The 19276-nt window shown below is 36.5% G+C and overlaps 1 protein-coding gene across 5 annotated transcripts in view; it reads left to right on the forward strand.

The window, feature by feature from the left end:
* Nucleotides 1-739: 739 nt before the first annotated feature.
* The window catches only part of GRIA2 (glutamate ionotropic receptor AMPA type subunit 2), a 178705-nt gene continuing 160168 nt past the window's right edge, over nt 740-19276 (forward strand). The window contains exons 1-2 of one of the 5 annotated variants that reach the window (XM_006078205.4): nt 740-1194; nt 1744-1884. In XM_006078205.4, coding sequence (XP_006078267.1) covers nt 1107-1194; nt 1744-1884 — 229 coding nt within the window. In that variant the 5' untranslated portion in view covers nt 740-1106. The remainder of the gene's footprint in view (nt 1195-1743; nt 1885-19276) is intronic. The other 4 variants (XM_025267968.3, XR_003104284.3, XM_025267967.3 and 1 more) reach the window with 4 other exon arrangements.

Below are 19276 nucleotides of genomic sequence, written 5' to 3' on the forward strand. Positions count from 1 at the left end.
AGCAGGTCCCAGGTGTCGGCTTGGCAGGCTGGGCAAGTTGGTGTCACAGCCCGGTGGAGCACAGTGTAAAAATGGGATTTCCATGCAAAATGTTCCAAAGATGCAACCTTGATCTTCTCCTATGCGGTTCTGACCTTTAAAGATAGAAATTTAGGTTTTCCTTGGATCTTGCTACGTCCCATTTAGCTAAAGTTCACACTTTTGGAGCACTTCTTCATGAGTGTTTTGTTTGCTTTCCTGCGGGTCAGGTGAGGTGCGTGGCAGTGTTTCTCTATTGCAAGGTGGGATTTACAGGCTACAGAAGATAAAAAATAAGCATTGTTTGCATCCTAAGACAGCAGGGCCTGGTGAGAGAACGCTTCACCGCCAACAGCAATTAGCAGTTTGGCTTCTGCACGGCAGCCGGAAGTGGGCTTTGCTGCATTTGGTCCAGGCTGGAGCATCTATCTCCGCTGCAGTGGCCGCGGAGGCACAAAGGTAGCGCGGAAGGGAGTGGGGCGCTGTCCGCGGTGCTGAAAGGCATATCGCTGGTGGGCGCGACAGCTCGCGAGACCCGAGGTCTCTGCCGGGGGGCAGCGGCGGCCGGGCTCCGAGCCTCGCTCCCAGTCCTGCGCGCGCGAGACGCCGGGGCGCGGGGGTGGGCGGGGGAGGGGTGCTCCAGCCGCCCCCCGCGCCTCGCGCACGCGCGCCGGGCCCGCCTGCCGGTCTGTGACTCGCGTGTGTCTGCGTGTGTGTATGTGTGTGTGCGCGCGCGCGCGTGTGAAAGAAGGGAGAGGGAGAAGCGCGCGAGGGTGAGTGTGTGAGCGCATGGGAGGGTGCTGAGTGTTCCGAGGCGCTGGGACCACAGCGGCAGCTTGCTGGAAACTGCATCTAGCCGGTCCTCCGGACTTCGGAGCAGGCGCGGGGCGCAGGGCGGCAGCCACCCGCAGGACCTGGAAATAGGGATTCTTCTGCCTTCACTTCTGGTTTTTAGCAGCTTGGTGCTAAATTGCTGTCTCAAAATGCAGAGGATCTAATTTGCCCAGGAAAACGGCCAAAGAAGGAAGAGGAGGAAAAAGAAAAAAAAAAAGAAAGGGTATTTTGTGGATGCTCTACTTTTCTTGGAAATGCAAAAGATTATGCATATATCTGTCCTCCTTTCTCCTGTTTTGTGGGGACTGATTTTTGGTGTCTCTTCTAACAGCATACAGATAGGTAGGTACCCTTTGTGCTCTGCTTTTGAATTGTGCATAATTTGGTGGTAATCTTTGTTCACGGTGGACAAATTAATTCATGTCATGTAGACTTATGTCATACCTTGACTGCATTCCAGATTTAAACTGCCTAAAATATACATGTTTTTCTTAGGATGAAGCAAAGGCAAAAGATTGTGTCTCTGATACAACAGAGAGAAAGGTCTTCTCTTTTAGAACCCCCAAATTTTATTCATTTCGCCTTAACAACATTTTCCTGTTTGTTCGGAATCTCTAGGGGTCTGAATGCACAGCTTGTGATCACTAGGGAAGGAGAACGTTTCTGGCCACCCACCTGGCCCTCGAGCTCCTTCGTGTCTTGACCCCCTCCGTGCCTGGTCTATACCCTTTGGATATCTTCCCCAGCTCCCCTGTTGCCCGGGTCCAGGGATGCGTTTATTCGTCCTATTAACGTGAACCAGGGACTCCTGGGCAGTCCCCCGCTAGCGGGCTCCTCTCCTCCTCTCGGACACTGACACTGTCCTCCTTGCTTCGTGTTTGTTCCTTGCAGGGGGGCTGTTTCCCAGGGGCGCCGATCAGGAATACAGTGCATTTCGTGTAGGGATGGTTCAGTTTTCCACTTCGGAGTTCAGACTGACACCCCACATCGACAATTTGGAGGTAGCCAACAGCTTCGCAGTCACCAACGCTTGTGAGTAATGAATATTCATGCCCTTTTGGGGGCCGCACGCGGAAAGCGGGCTGGTGTGTGTGTGTGTTTCTGCGTGTCAGTGTGCGGGTGTAGTGACTGCACACGCGCGTGCGTGTGACGGCGTCGGGAGAAAGTGGCTGCGTTCTCGGGGACCCTAGCTGGCTGAGAGTTGGGGGCTGAAGAGGAAGCGAGAGCCAGGGGAGAGTGTGCGCACTAGGGAGGGGGGTGGGTGTTGGAGATCGAAGAGGCTTCCTTAGGTTCCGGGGGTTTTGCCTTGGCTGGAGTCTTCAAAAGAAGCCCCCTTCCCCTGCTGGCCTGGTGGCACCCCGCGCGCGGGGAACACGCGGTGCCCCAGGGCGCGCCGTCGGGCTGCTGGGTAGATCCCCCGGCCCCGGGGTGAAATCGGCAGGCCTCGCTCCGGGTCACTGTGTGAACCCCGCGAGCCTGTATTCTGCCCCAAGACGGGACAAGTTGTCACATCGGTCCCATAGTCGGCTTGGGGTCGTTACATAAGGCCCACCGAGGGGTGCAGCGAGGCTGACGCAGGCCGGGCTACCCGTACAGTCTTTCCTCGCGGCCCCGGGATCCGCAGCCTGAGTCCCGGGGCGATTGTGCGCCGGGCACCGTGGGCCCTCGCGGGCCAGGGGCTTTGTTCTCAAGTCGCGGGGCTCCCACAGAGGATGCGGGAGGAAAAGGACCTGAAAGAGGTGGCATGCACCGAGTTTGGAATCCAGAAGTAGTCAGCCGATCAGCCATTTTAGTCTTCGCAGCCATCCTGTTAGTCCCAGCGCGGCATGCAGTACTTGGGGACCCGCTGCGAAGCTACATCCAGGCTTCAAAGTAATAGGATTCAAGCAATTAAGTCTCCGCACGGTTCAGTGGAAAGACCGGCTGGCCCGGGTCCAGGCGCGGCCACCCCAGCGCGGACGTGGGCGGTGCGGCTACCGCCGGACCCCCTGCCCTCTGCCGGCAGCTGCTATCCTGCCCTGGCGACGAGGTTGGGGCGACTCCTTTCTGAATTGATGTTCTTGGTGTTTATTTCAGAGTTGACAGTTTCGCGGGGGGATTTGCACATGGTTCACCACCCACTCCGTCTTCCCTGTAAAGGACAGCGGAAAATTACCACCGAAAAATTCCAACTGCAGTGTTCCCACGTTAGGCAAACAACTGGTTATCATCCCACGTCCCCATGTTGAGCTTTAATCGTATATTCCATGGGTTAGCTTGATTGTAGTATCAGGAACATCCTCAGCTCGTTTTGAAACTGCCATCAACCAAATGAATGAAGGAATGAAACAACTCTCTTTGATAGAACAGGGGTCATTATTATGGAGCTGTTTGATGCTTAGAATTCAACTGTTTATGAAAGCATATTTAAAGAGATTTCAATGCTGTATTTTTTTTTTTTTTTCACATGTTGATTCCAAGAGAGAAAAGGAACTGGGCATGATGGGAAGGAAGTGGGAGGAAGAGAGACTGAGACTTAAGTGAATTTTCAGTTTAAAAAAAAAAATCTTCCTAAAAGAATGTAAGAATATCTTGAAAAATTTTAGCATGTCGATACACAAAGAAACTGGCTATAGTTTTTTTTTGAAGGCCTTTATAATTTGACCTATTTATCTACCAGAATTAGATTATTCATTTGAATTGATACCAGATCTCCAGTTTTTTTTCCCCCCTCTGAATTGTGAGTTTGACACACAATTGGTCTAAATATCCAACTGTTTGTAATTGTATACTAGTGTGAAAATGCTGTGGAAAGTAATGAACCTAAACACAAGACTAGGATTATTGGGAGGATTTAGGTTTTAAAAACTAGGTGAAAAGAATCAATATCTCTATGTTTTGAAAACGGTCAATGATGTAGAAGTTCATTCATTGGTGAGAATTATTCCAGGGCCTGGCTGAGAGCAGAGGAGTTAGGTCCACTGAAGGAAACGAGTATTTCCTCATTCCAAATGCTGAATGACTCTGCTGGGGCTTGTAAAGACTAAAGATTATGGTTAGTTAAGTGACTAGTTTAGGTCCTCAGTCTCAATATTTTTGAATCATTTATTTAATGTAAATGTTATTGAAATAAGTTATGCAGACAGAAAATATACACATATTAAACACATATAAATACATAAAGTTCCACAGAATGGATACATCCATGTAATAAGAGATGGATTTCATTAGAAAAACCGAAACACAATTTAATTTGCTTGACAATTCTAAACCATCCAAGTGAGTGGAATGAAAGTCATTCAGTTGTGTCAGACTCTGAGAACCCATGGACTATACAGTCCATGGAATTCTCCAGGCCAGAATACTGGAGTGGGTAGCCTTTCCCTTCTCCAAGGGATCATCCCAACCCAGGGATCGAACCCAGGTCTTCTGCATTGCAGGTGGATTCTTTACCAGCTGAGCCACAAGGGAAGCCCAATTCTAAGAAAATCAAATCTTCATTTTGCATCGATATTTTGTTTTTCTCAGAAAATAAAGCTGAAATAAAAGATTGTATTGTCTCCATGTCACAAAGTTACTCCTGCATGGATTATTCAATGACACTAAAATAAATGTCAGTGAGGATCTGAATGTATTTTCAAGATTCTGGCATGGGAATTCAGAACCATGGCCTCTGCAACTCCTATGCATAAGCAATCTTTTGATTGCTGAATAGAACTAGTTACAGAAGAAAAAATTCTATCACTCATTGAATAGAATTTCCTGGAGTTGACATTAGCTCATCTACTCGGAACTTAAAATTTTGGGGCTCAATTTCTTCATTTCTTTAGGAATTTTACAGTACAGAGTTTGCAAAATGAAATGAAGTGTTTGTATCCTTTTTTTTTTCTTCTTTTTTAAACCAAGAGTAATAGAAAATGTAAAATTATTTTATTTCTTTTCAGAGGGAGAGAGAGATGCTTACATATAAACTGCACTCACAAAGTGAGCAGTCCAGAAATGAGTGGAAATCTCTGATACCAAATTTATTAAAGATGAGTCTTGATCACTTAAATCCTGCTCAAGGCTTTTACTCCAATGCTTAGCCTTTGTTTCCTTGGCTCCTCAGTCAGGGGAGTGCTTGATTCTTTCCTTTATGAAGTGGGAGCAGCAGTGTCAAACATGTAGGTAGCGGAAACCAACCTGACTTTCTCCCATTTCCTGCAGAAATCTAAGGAATTCTACTTCATAATTCTACCATTAAAATATGTATCATCAGTCAGCGTTCATAAAATAGCTTGCCTTTCCTCTGAGTTAAAACATAAAAATCCCATAGGGTAAATTTAACCCTAAATGTAATATATAAATTTAATGTATTAAGAAAGTAAAATTATGAATCTTAATAATATAATTGTAAAATAGCAAAGGCTTTAGTTTGCTAATTTAATTGTATTCCTGAGATGGAAGGGCTGCTTTGGGAATGCTGAGACTGACATGGCAGGACCCACTGAATGGGTTAAGGTTTTGCAAATGAAATGAAGTTATTGCATTCTGAACCCAGTAAATGCTGTGCAGGCTCTGAACTTCCTCCCACGCCCTTTCACAGTCACAGTGGGAAAATTCAAGTACCTACTTGTTCCCATTTGTTTCCATGGTACCTAAGGAAATAAAGACAGATTTTCAGGTTTTTGCCTTCTCCTTTTTCTGCCTCCCTCCCCATTTCCTTTCTTCCTTCTTTCTTCTTAGCTAGAGAACCTACTAAGGTTTTATTTTTCTTCCCCCTCAAGCCTGCTCCAACTTAAGACTTCAACATGAAAAAGTCCATGAAACCAGAAAAATAAATAACTTAGCATCCTATGTTCAACAGTTAAATCAGTGATGGGCCTCAAGAATTCCTTCCTTCCTCGCTCCTTTCCTTTTTCTCACCTCCCGCTTCAGCTTCAGTGTTTGTTGAGTACTTTCTAGTCATCAGAGAAAAATGAATGCTATTCCTATAGTAACTCATTTTCCCCTAACCTTTCCCCTTAATTCTCTTTCCTATAGTTTTCAAATCCTTATGGGCCTGAAGTCCTTCCCTGTACACTGCCACTTGGTCTTGTCTAAGCAGTTTGGTCTGAGGATGTGATGATATTCTAATAGTTTTTCTACAAAAGCAATTTATTACAGTAACATTTTTATGAAAATAATAAATGTGATATTGACATGTATATGCACATATTGTATATAGGTTAACAAAATCAACAGGTTTTAGGAAATAATAAACATTTTTACATTCTAAAAAGTTTTGATAAACTTTAATGTTGTGCTCATTATTAAAACTTGGTTAAAATAAATTTGTCTAAAAGAGCTATGAACATATTTGATCACATAGGGCTTTGGAATTAAAATTATTAAATGTCTTCTTCAAAATTGTTCCTATTTTTTAATGAATGACTGACAAATAGTTATTAACATATTTAAAATAATTTAATACTTTGATATTTCAATTTCATAAAAAATAAATTGTAAAAATATTAAATTTAAAGAAATAGCAGATAAAAATCTGCTTTTTCTCTAAGCCAGTAGATGGAGATGTTGGAGAAAGCATAGTTCTTTCATAAAACTGTTGCATACACTGAATACCCTTTGAAACATTGTAAACACATTTATTTAGAGAAATTGAAAAAATATGTGTAAGTGGCATCTGTTTTAGAAAAATTCATTTAAAATGAGGTATTTGAAAAGTAACTCCCAATGCCTTTTAAAAAGAAGTCTTTGATTTTTTATTTTATTTTAAAATTAGATTATCTTAAATATCCTTGTGAATTTGATTCATAAAGAAATTCAGAAATAGCATTGATTATAAGACTCTTGGAAAAGTATATTTTTTGGCTTTTTAACTTTGATTCTTCAGGTGTAATCTATTTATCTATTTATTTTATTGAAGTATATTTATTTCATTGAAATATAACTAATTTGCAGTGTTGTGTTAGTTTTATATGTGCATGCATGCATGCTAAGTTGCTTCACTTTTGTCTGACTCTTTGCGACCCCATGGACTGTAGCCCTCCAGGCTTCTCTGTCCATGGTATTCTCCAGGTGAGAATACAGGAGTGGAATTCCATGTCCTTCTCCAGAGTTTCATATATACAGGAAAGTAATTCAGATAAATATATGTATGTATCCTTTTCCAGATTATTTTCCCTTATAGGTTATTATAAAATATTGGTTATAGTTCCCTGTTCTATACAGTAAATCCTTCAGGTATTATTTTAAGGTATATTTCTTATCATTGCATTTTAGTCATGAATTATTGAGATGTGTATCTGCATTCATCATATTGATGCTTGCTAAATCTTTGTTACACTTTGCATGAATTTGTCTGTATGTATGTGTGTGTGTAATTATATTGTAATTATGGATTATGAGTAGCTATAGTTTAGGTGAGCTATCATGTTCTTTATTCTGTCAAGATAATTACCAAAGCCTAGAGTTACCTATTTTAATGTATGCAAAAATTTTCATACAACCAGAATCAACTTGGATGCTCTTAAGCAATCATAAGAATTAGTAGTGTACCAGAACACAATACCTTATAACCTGAGGTTAAATCTTTGATTATAATCAATTCGAGGTTACAAAGAATAAAATAGCTCTTTAAATGTAAGAATAATTAATTTGTTGTTGGATTTTTTTTTTTTTGGTAGTTAAGCTTTCATACTCCAAGTATCACAAGAGAGTTTTAGGAAAATCAGACATCATACTCAACAGAAATAAAAAAATGGCGTTGGTTGAAATATTCAGTTTAGGATATGAGAAACTGAATATTTAACTAGAAACGAGTATATGAAACTATAGGAACTTAACAGTAATCGGAATTTACTCTTATGCTATTATTGCTTTTTGAGGTCTTGCAGACTTCCACCTACTGAGTTGAGAAGTCTGGGGCTTTTCCCTTTCATATCAAGCCTTTACAGTGAAGGGGTCGTTGCACCTTGACATTAAGACAATAGAATGCTGATTCATGTCAGAGCCTGTATCTTCTTGGAATTTCTTCCCAAAACCACCTTTCAAACTTCCTGGAGCCCAGACCATTTTAAGGAAGGCAGTAGAAGGCCAGTTGTTTCCTGGGTACTCTATTAGGTGTTGCTGTATGGTTGACTTTTCAGAGTGCACTTTTTAATTTTTCCCCTCTTCTTCCTCTGTTCTTCTTTTCCCTTTTAAAAAGTCAGTGAAAGTGCTTTGCTTAATCTGTAGAGCAGGTGCTATTACAAGGAAGTAAACCTAAATTGAAATGTTTTTTATTTTTTTAAGTAAGCAGAGGATATATTACATAGAGCTAAAATCTTGTATTAATAGTAGATTTAAATATTTTATTGGGATGCTAGTGGCCAGTGGGTAAATGTATTTCCTTTCTTCTTTAATTGATTTCTACTGAAGATTCCCCAGACAAAATTGAAATTCCAGATTTTTTTTATTATGGCAATTTTCATTCAGAATTTCTGAGATTTTCTCTAATGATCTGAACAACTCATTGCCAAATGTAGTAAATGAATATGCCTCTTCAATAGGATAGGAAAAATCATTGTTGAATTAAAATCTACCCACAATTTCTTTCTCAAATCTCAAAATCACCTATAATTTAAAATTTTTCTAGCAATAAAGTATTTTTCAAAAAAGATTTCACTAATTTTGGAGAAGAATGAATCTGCTTCTTACAGTGGTATTTGTTAGTCTAAAACGTATTATTTTTGGTTACTATTCAAAGTATCTTGTCATTTTTGATTATTACAATTTATAGAAACATTTAAAATTAACATGGAGAATGAAAATATGCCTTTCTTAAAGTCAGGGTCATGCCACTGTTGGGTTTGTATGCGTCACGATTTTTAATCTATTAAACAGACTTCATATAGCAGAATTTCTTGGTATAGAATTATATTTACTAAATTCAGAATATTGCTATTACTCTACATTTGGATTTTATAAGAAACAATTTCTTTGGTATCTGCCTCCAATATTATTCAGATAGAGGTGTGATGTATTTTTCATTTTCTTCTACAAGTTAGATATGTTCAAAGTTATTATCTTTTCCCCTACAACTACATTGCTCTATGTTAAAATGCTGTGCTGAAATAAATGTTGGGATGATGCAGAAGCCGTGTTGCAGTGGTTAGCCTACAGGACTTTATTCTCAGTACTCTGAGGCTGTAGGAGTGTCGGTCGTCCATTTTTGTTTGAATTTTCACAAAACATGACTGTACACGTTCCTTGAATAGCCACAAAATTGTCTTAGTCTCCCCCATCCCCTATTCCCAGGATATCATATACCATGATTTTCTGTTAATTCTTTCATTTTTTAATTAAAAAAATTAAAACGTCAATATTTATTTTATTTTAAATTAATTTTATTGGAGTGTATTTGATTTACAATGTTGTGGCAGTTTCAGGTGTATATGCAGAGTGATTCAGTATATATCTATTCTTTTTCAGGTTCTTTAGTCATATAGGTCATTACAGAGTATTGAGTATAGTTCCCTGTGTTATTCAGTAGGTTGTTATTAGTTATCTATTTTATATATGGTAGTGTTTATATGTCAGTCTCAATCTTCCAATTTAGCCCTTCCCACTCCCTTTTTCCTTTGGTAACCATAGTAAAATTTTTACAAAGCACCAAATTGCAAAAATATTTTTTCTTTTAGAGATATTAGACAATGAAAAATTTATAGACACAGTTTTTTTATGAACCAATTGCTCTAATATTTCCACTAATGGTGTGATTCTTTTATATGTATGCCTTTTTTTTTTTTTCATTTCTGTATGGGCAATTTATCATTACCACTTCTTTTCCTATAATTTAACTTTGTCCTATTTTTTATCCTATTGATAATTTGCTTCAGCAAAAATGAAACCCAATTTGTAATTGTAGTTTTCTTCCTCATATATTAATTAACACAATATTTCAAAATTATCCAAAATGCTTACCACTAATCTGTAGCTCAAAGTTTAAAGACAGTTTTGAAATGTAGAGTCTTGACAGTTATAAGAATCTTCAACTGAATAGAATAAATAGGTGTGAGAGTCAGGGGTTCGTTATAGGAGGGGGAGCTATGAGGACAGAGTTGCTTAGATTGTTTTAGTTTTCATCTCAACATTTCTCAAAAAATGACACATACCTGTCAGTTTTACTGTTTATTTAGATTGTCATACAGAATTTTACTTTATAGTTTTAAGTATGTTAACATCTACACTTTTTTTCCTGATTTTTATTCTAATATTTACAATATGAGCACATACTGAACTGAATTCAGAAATGCCTGCATTCTAATGTGTCTATAATACTTTGATTAGGGCATCATATTTCTACTGAGCTATTTACCCTTTGTGTAAAATTAATTTCAAACTGTAACCACTGTGGTATTCACTTACTTTATGCTACTCTAATTCTTACACTCTGATTGAAATTCAGTGAAACTCAGAATGTGCAATTCAGTGCAAATATTTTTAGTCTAATCTTTATAAATACCAAGTGATACTAATGGAAATGATAGAAATATATTTGTATAATCTGAGTATATCTATGCTTATTATGAAATCAGAATAAATGTTACCTAATTCTTCATCCCTGTAGCAGAATATGGTCTTAATCAATCATATCTAACTTCAGCATAAAATTGACTGAAACTCATGTTACATAATTTAAGAAAAGGTTTTCTCAGACCGTAAAGCTTTTGCAGCTTATACTAAAGTTTTGCATTAAAATACTATTCTCTTTCAGAATTAGTATTCATTTTACAATTTCCCTTGCATTAGCATTTGGTCCACTGCAGTAAGACTATGTCAGCCATGTGATTATATATTTTTTTATTACTTATGCAAGAATAAAAAGATAGGTTGAGCATTTTGAAATAATTGTTTTTTTCCAAAAGGGAAAAAAAATATTTTTCTTCATTGTGGATTGAAATTCCAAGATTTCTTTAAGTGTGGTGATGGTGCCATGGACAAACAGGGAAATTTCCGAGAGGCAGCCTAACTTGGTATGTAGTAGGCAAAGAAGTAGGAATTTGGAACTGGAAATTTTTTTCTTTTCATTCTTTCTTGGTTTAAGCTTCTTCTTTTCCTGGTGTTTGCTTAGTTTGCATGTCTGCAGTCAATGAACAATCAATATGAAAGAATAAATCCATCTGCTGCAGCCTGAGTCCGAGTTTTCCCCAATGTCCGATGGCAGTGCAGCCAGTATATTAAAATAAGCAGATTGGGTGTGATATGATGGCTCCAAAATATACCAGTTGTTTGACTTTGTATGTGTAAGTTTAACTTTCTAATCCTCTTTCTTCCTCTGTAAAATGCAGGTTATTATAATACCTGCCTCATAATGAAATTGTCAGATTCAGATGGTAATCACTGCCCTATATAACACAGAGATTGATGCTGCTAATTTCACTGATTTCCAGTCCCCTGATTGCACATTAATTATATACACTTAGCTCCATGCTTGTAGATTCATGGAAAGGAAGTAGCTATGGAAATCTAATAGAGCCTGCTGTGTAATTTTCAAATTAATAAGCTTCTTTAATACAACCATTTGAGCTAATAGTGGAGACTAGAGCTTTATTGTTCTCCTTTTTAGAATACTAATAAATACGCACAAATAAGAATGATGGTGGTGGTTCTCCATGATGAGGGTGACATCCGACCTGGGACTGGCTTTTCCTGTTGTGGCTTCTTCCCTGTGGATCAGTCCTCTGCCTCTTAATGCTGGTCGAGAGGCCCTTTCACACTTTCCCAGGAAGTTCCTGCCTCAGCATGAATAAGGGAGGCTATTTGCCTGTTCCTTGTCTGTCAGAAAGGTCTTGAAAAATTTTCAAATAGTTTCTTTTCCAGAGATTACTTTCTTTGGAGAATGGAAAAATAATTTTTGAGGAGATGTAATCACTAAGGAAGTCCCATGAATGAATTAAATATTTTCCTGGTTTATAAACCATTCGTTCCCTTACTCTGCATTGCCTTTCCTTACTCTGAGCCTTCCTCATGTTGCAGAAAACAGCAGTGTGGAGACTCTTTCATGTAGGGTGGTAAGAACTTGGGTCAGAATTACTCTTTTAAAGCAAAGGCACGTATTCATAAGCTATGTTGTATTGGTGACTTTGGATTTGGGCCTGAAGTAGGAAACATTGGGAAAAAAGTCAAATGCTTGTCTTCAGGATGCTTCCATTCCCGTTGCTTGTGTGCATCAAAATCTATCGCAGGATTCTCTTCTTTCTTTACCGTTTCTCAAACTTTAGTAGATACCTGTTTAACGCCAGTCTTCTAGGTCATGTCTCAGGTGACAAAGAACAGGATAAGTTTCCATTTTGGAAATTATTCATGGGTGCAGAATTATATTTATGGCAAAAGTAGAAATAATAATCCAGTAGAAAGTCTACCTGATTTTCTTATTATTTTAGACTGTGAAGAATAGTCATTGTTTCCAGGTCATTTGTAAATATTGTTCTATAACTTGGAACGATATTTGAATCAAAGTGTCTTAAAGAGCAGATATGGTAATTCTAAAAATTATGAAGAAAACATAAAAGAGATGGAAGCTAAAGCCATTGTCTTGCACACTGACTTAGAATATGTTGTTGAAAATGGGGTGATTAAATGAGGAATTGGTGATATTAATGGTGGTGTGCATTTCAGATCTTTTAAAAGCAATTTTAATTTTTAAATCATGTTTGGAGGTGATAATTTATATTTTATTCTGCAGGTTTTTCCTTTTTTTGGCTTCTCTGCCACACATTCTTCAGTTTAGTTTGAAATATCATGGAGACACTTACACCTTGCTAGCTCTCTTGTAGCTATACACATAACTTTAAGAACCTGAAAATTTCAAGTGGCAAAATCTTGAATATCTGAAAAATATGATTCGGGTTTAACATAAGAGAAAAAAGTATATAAAAGGATTAAAATATTTGTTAGCAATAGCTTTTAGGTATTGTGGGTGATTTAAAACTTATAACCTGAAAAAATGAGAATTTAGATTCTAAAGGTTTATGTTTTGAAATTTAAACATTATGAAATAAGTAACTCATGGTAATCTTTAAACTTTACAAAAAGGGTATAATAATTGCTGTCTGTGTCTCTTCTCCTCTAATTCCGCTTCTCTCAGATCATGATCATCAGTGGTTTACAGAAATGCTGGTATCATAAACACACTGTTCTTTCTGTATCTTGGTAATTTCCTATATTAACGTAAATTGGAGACCTCTTTTATCTGCAGTTTCCTCCTTCTTTAGGGTTCCCACATGGTATTCTGCTGTTATTTATTCTGTCATTTGTTGATAACTTTCCAACTTTTCCTGAATGTATTAATAATATGTGCAGATGGGTTTGCAGAATTAATTTCTATGAGTGGTATATCTCAGTCAAAGGATGTTTGCATTTAAAATTTTGCTGAATATTCAAAAAGATACATGATGTACATTCCTACCTAAAGCATAGGAGTATGCCTACTCTTATCTGCTCTCAGGAGTAGTATACAAAGTTGACCTTGTTTAGGCTTTGTTATTGTTATTTCACTGCTTAAATTTACAGCAATAAGTTTTGACTAAAGCTAAATATTTCTCACCACATTATTTGCCTTTCTGTATGTAAGTGTGTGTGTGTGTGCTTGTGCTCAAACTCTTTGCCCATGTTTCTCTTGGGCTGTGGCTCTATTTATTATCCAGCGATATGATATCCGTTAAAATAATATGTACTTGTCACAAGTTGTCACCATCTTACCCAGATTTTTTAATTGAAGTATAGTTGATTTACAATGTTGTGCTAATTTCTGCTATAGAGCAGAGTGACTCAGTTACATATGCATTCTTTTTCATATTCTTTTCCATTATGGTTTATCACAGGATACTGAATATAGTTCCCTGTATAGTAGGACCTTGTTGTTTATCCATCCTATATATAATAGTTTGCATCGGATAATCTCAAAGTCTCAACCTATTCCTCCCCCACCTCCTTACCCCTTGACAATCACAAGTCTGTTCTTTATGTCATTTTTCTTTTAATCTGTTCATGATTTTTTTTTAAATCATATTCTTAAATTTCCTGTAGTCAAATTTGGAGATTTTTTATTTTATTGCTTTAGGATTTTTGTGCCTTGCTCAGAAAGCCTTTTCCCATTCAAGGTGCTTTAAAGAAAAAGAACTGCTTTTCCTTTTATTTAATACCCATCCTATTTTGGTTTCAAGATTGAAAATGAATGTTTCATCTGGATTTATTTGGTATAAATACTAAAACAGGTATACAGCTTCTTTCATAAATTTAGCCAAATTTCACAGCCTATAAACAATCTAATTTTCTCCCTGCTTGATTTGAAATGCCATCAGAAATTCTAAATTGTTCCTCAGGAATTTAAAGACAAACAGGGAACTTATACAGAAAACAAGATAAATAAGATTAAAACTCTATTACAGGCAAAGGAATGTTAGTTCTGTAAGGTACTTGTTTCCTGAGTAATGCTGTCTCTATAAACTGTGCTTCTGTGTCATTGTGGTCTCAGATCAACAAAAAGGATGTCAGACGGAAGGTTCACTGAGCCCCGAGGAATAAATAGAGGACTGTGTTATGCTTTTGGCTTGTGTTACAGTACTAATATCACTTAAATGGACTGCTGGTTTGTGTACTTCTTAATCTATTTCAAGGCTTGAATAATGGGTTATGATTATTACTTGATTTTTGAATGTCACTTTGAAGACAACTTAGTGTAAAATTCAAGTGTTCACAAATAAAATATTAAAACTAGAGACTGCAATGCAATAAAAGTAAAGGAATTCAGATGTTCATGGTTTTATTAACTAATATATAGTTGCAGCCTCAGTTTGTCTTAAAAACTAGTTATGTGGTCTCTCTAAAGCCAGTATCAAGCAACTTAATTAAGATATAAATCTGATTTAAACTGGAATACTAGATGCAGTACTAAACTGTTACTTTCATCAATAAATGATTTCCGTTTGCCTTAAGGTGTATGACATGCACTGTGTATTTTTGTCCAAACATCAGGGAATTTGTACATCTTTTCATGATAACATTTTGTCGAACTCTGAACTTAATGTGGCCTTTGAAGTGCCTTTCCATGATTATTAAAATGAAAAGATTCTGACTTTCAAGAAACAGTTTCATAAAATGTATTTTATTAAGTTTCTTTAAGATTCTACTCATTTGTTTATATTTATAATACCCTTTGTTGAATAGAAAAATATTACCTGGGTGAAAATTAAAAAAAAAAAAATTGCATCAACAGAACCACAGTGTTCATTCTTCATGCTAATACGTTAAACAAATTGAATATTTTGCAAACATTGACTTGATGTCATCTCTTACATCATTCCTAAAGGCAGAGGAAAGTAAGAAAAAGCCATTTGATGCCAGGATACTAAAGATGCTGATGTACTATAAAGAGTGTCCATAATGCAATTCTAGTCTTATAGTTGAGCAGGACCAAGGTATGCTAAGCAGACAAATTTTTCTAAAAGATTCCATGGAACACAGACCCTCTTCTCTTTTAAGGGATGACTTCTGCTTTTCTTGGTGTTTTTGTTTGTTAATTTGTTTGTTTGTCTTACTTAACACTTGTGTCTGAATGGTTAATAAAATATGTCAGAATAACTTTTTTGTTTTGATTTAAGAACCTCAAAGTTTGATTTACTTTTCCATTTAATTTTCTTTGATAGTGGTGGTTTAGTCACTAAGTCATGTCCGAATATTGTGACCTCTTGGACTGTAGCTTGTCAGGCTCCTCTATGCATAGGATTTTCCAGGCAAGAATACCAGAGTAGGTAGCCATTTCCTTCTCCAAGGTATCTTCCTGGCTCAGGGACTGAACCCAGGTCTCCTGCACTGCAGGCAGATTCTTTACCAACTGAGCTACCAGGGAAGCCCTTAATTTTCTTTGGCACATTCAAATTTCAAAGCACTCTATAACCATATTTGTCTTGTTTCCATTCATTTTTATTTATCTCTAAGTTTTTTTCAGGTTGCTTATGCATCATAATGTTTCTCAGGTGAATTTAAATCTTGCTCCAAAATTAATATAAAAACTTTATGGAGTTCTGAGTAGACAGTTCTTCTAATTCTAAAAGTACTTATTAAGGTGGAAAATTTGGAAAACACAAAAGAAAATAAAAATCAGCATTCATTTTACTCAAGGAATAATCATTTTTTAATATTTACCCATGTTCTTTTGTACTTAATGTCATGCTCAGATCTTTTTGATGGTGGTAAAGCCATGTGTAAACTTGATTTTCATGGCTTTGTAGTATTGATCTGTAGCTTAATTAGTCAGCTCCTATTTTTACAGATTTTATTTGAATCCTTCTTTTATCCATATATTGCTGCAAATGAAAATCATCTTTGTATGTATTTTCCCTCATTTCTGATGATTGAAGTATTATTACGGGATAAAAGGTCATCAAGCATTTAGTTAAGTATTTCTGATTAACACAAAGGAAATCCACACCAATTTATAAGCCTATCAGCAGTCTATGAAAATCCTAATTTCTCAGCATCATTGCTATTTTTAAGCATTTTTATATATTTCATCACTAGAAGATCCTTGTTATATGAAACAAATTTCATATTAATTACTCATATATGTTTCTTTTTGCACAACAATCTTATACCCAGTTTTCATTGCCATATTGATATTCTTCCCCATTGAATGGTATGAGTTATTTATTCAAGATCAGTGTGGCAGGGGAATAAGGGGTTGTTAGGCAGTTGTCTAGCCAACAGTTAAATTCTCTGGCTAGGACAAGGACCAGGCCACTCATCCATTTCATTGGGTAGAGTTGTTCACATGGCATGTCCAACTCCAAGGGAGTGGACACTACCTGCCCTTGTGTCCAGAAGAGGAGAAGATTTTTAGTGTCTCCGACAGATAAGATCCCTTTGCCTATCAAAACCTGCTTTGTTTTTGCCTTAGTTTTATTTTTCCTTTCAATTTTGTATAGGATTATTTTTAAAATATTATTTCAAAGTGTTTTTTGTTTTGGAATTTTTTCCCCTCCAGTATATCTACACGTTTAAAACTTCTAATCAAATAGAAACATAGAGTGGAAAACAATTTACCTTTGTGTCTCCTTACCTGCCTGTATTCTCTTCCATAGAGATGACCAGTTTTAACCATCACTGTCATTCTTCTGGTGGTTAACTTATACTCATAACCACTATATCATTAATTTTATATTTCCGTTTTTCATTATAGTTTGTATTAATATACTCGAAACCATATTTCTTATTTCAACAGTTAGAGATGTTCTTTTTCAACTGCCTACCTGATGAGTTAATAACGTTGTTGAATCTAGATTAAGGATATTTACATTCTACTCTGTGTTTATAATAGGTCTTACATACATATATTTTATATATACGTTTATTCTAAAAGCTTAAAATCAGATAAGTATTATTTATATAATGATCTATAGCTATTTGGGGCTTCCTCGGTGGCTCAGACAGTAAGGAATCTGCCTGTAATGCAGGAAACTGGTTTGATCCCTGGGTGGGGAAGATCCCCTGGAGAAGGGAATGACTACCCACTCCAGTATTCTTGCCTAGAGTATTCCATGGACAAAAGAGCCTGGCAGGCTATAGTCCATGGGGTGGCAAAAACTCAAACACGACTGAGTGGCTAACACTTTCACCTTCATAGCTATTTGAGTACTTTTTGCTGTTGAGTGTTTTTTCTTTTGTGGATATTTGAAATTCCCAAGTTTCCTCTTGCATAATATATCCTTAACATATCTGTAGGCTCTTACTATTGTATATCTGGTTCATGAAATCTAGTCTTCCAGAGACTTCCATCCACCTTCCTCATGTAGCCTGGACTGACTGCTCTGGCTCCTTCTGTGCAGCTGACACTTGGGATGGCACCATCTTTCTGTGGTTGACCATGTTTTTAACTCTTGGCTTATTTTCTCATAAGCTAAACCCAGTTTTCTTTATCTTTTAAAATAATTTGTAAAATATAAATTTATTTATTTTAATTGGAGGTTAATTACTTAATATCATATATGAAACGAATCGCCAGTCCAGGTTTGAGGTATAATAATATTTTTAAAACAACTTTCTAAAATAATGAACCTTCATAATTTCATTCTCTCTATACACACACACACATGCACAAGCACACACACATGCACAAACACACATGCGTGTGCACAACACACACAGATATAGAAAACCTTGTTGGATATTGATTTCGCACATATAAATCACACTTTCTTAGAATTCAGAAGAAATTCTACACATTTTCTATGATCATGTGTTGTTGTATCCTGGTTCTTTTGGGCATTTAGTATTTCCTTTTTGAAAGCTTTATCTTTAGTCTCCTAAAAAAAATCACAGTGATAGTCCCAGATGAGTATTTATTTCCCCATCATATTCAATATTCAGTTTGAAAACAGACTCCTATTTCAGATCCAGGAAATTTTTAAGCAATAATATTTAGAGGATATTCCCTCCATTTTCCTTATTATTTCTTTATAGATAGGTTTTTAGATGACTTCTCTTATCTTGAAGTTATTTAATGTAACATTTCTAAGGTGAATATTTGAAAGTAGGCCATCCATCAGACTTTTTTCATGAATATATACTAAACTATAAAAACTAAACTAAACTATAAAATGTTTAAAAAAACATTTTATTAATATAATGCTGCTAAAATAAATTACATAGTATTTGTTTAGCTAAAGTAGCACTAGCCACTTAATGAGATTGTTTTGAACATTTATACCCAATAATACTTAACCAAACATCTGCATTTTCCCTGCCTTGTCATTGCATGGCTGTATGGAAAGACAGATTTTGTAGAATTTTGAAAATGATAGAGAATCACTGGGCTAAGAGAAACATTTAAAAGTGATGATAAAACAATACAAAAGCAAAGACTGACCTTTAGAATGAGGAAAATAGATGAGTGGTGAAGGTGAGCAATGACTTAAATAATATTAGATATTTGATTTGTATATTCCACATTACTGGCTCTTATTTTGTCTTATATTTAATTATAAGGTTTTTTTTTTTTTCTTTTGTAACAGTTCTGTAAAATCTGTACATAATTGACCCTTTGTATCTGCTGTTCCTATGTCTGCTGATTCAACCAACCAGGGATCAAAAATATTTGGAAAAAAAAAGTTAAAGTTCTCAAAAGCAAACCTGAATTTACCTTTTATGGGCAACTACTTGCATAGAATTTGCATTATATTAACTATTAAGAGATGATTTAAATTATATGGGTCTGTAGGTTATATGCAAATACAATTAATATATATTTTATACAAGGGACTTGAGCATCCTTAGGTTTTGGTATCCAAGGACCAGTTCCCCATGGATTCCAAGTGACGACTATATTCACATCCTTCATCTTTGCTGTCTCCTTCTTTTAGGAGAGTCTTTCTATGTTGCCAGCATACTTGGATCTTTTATTAATATATCTCTTTGATATTTCACC

This window comes from Bubalus bubalis, chromosome 17 (assembly GCF_019923935.1).
Source record: "Bubalus bubalis isolate 160015118507 breed Murrah chromosome 17, NDDB_SH_1, whole genome shotgun sequence".
In the NCBI taxonomy this organism is placed as follows: domain Eukaryota; kingdom Metazoa; phylum Chordata; class Mammalia; order Artiodactyla; family Bovidae; genus Bubalus; species Bubalus bubalis.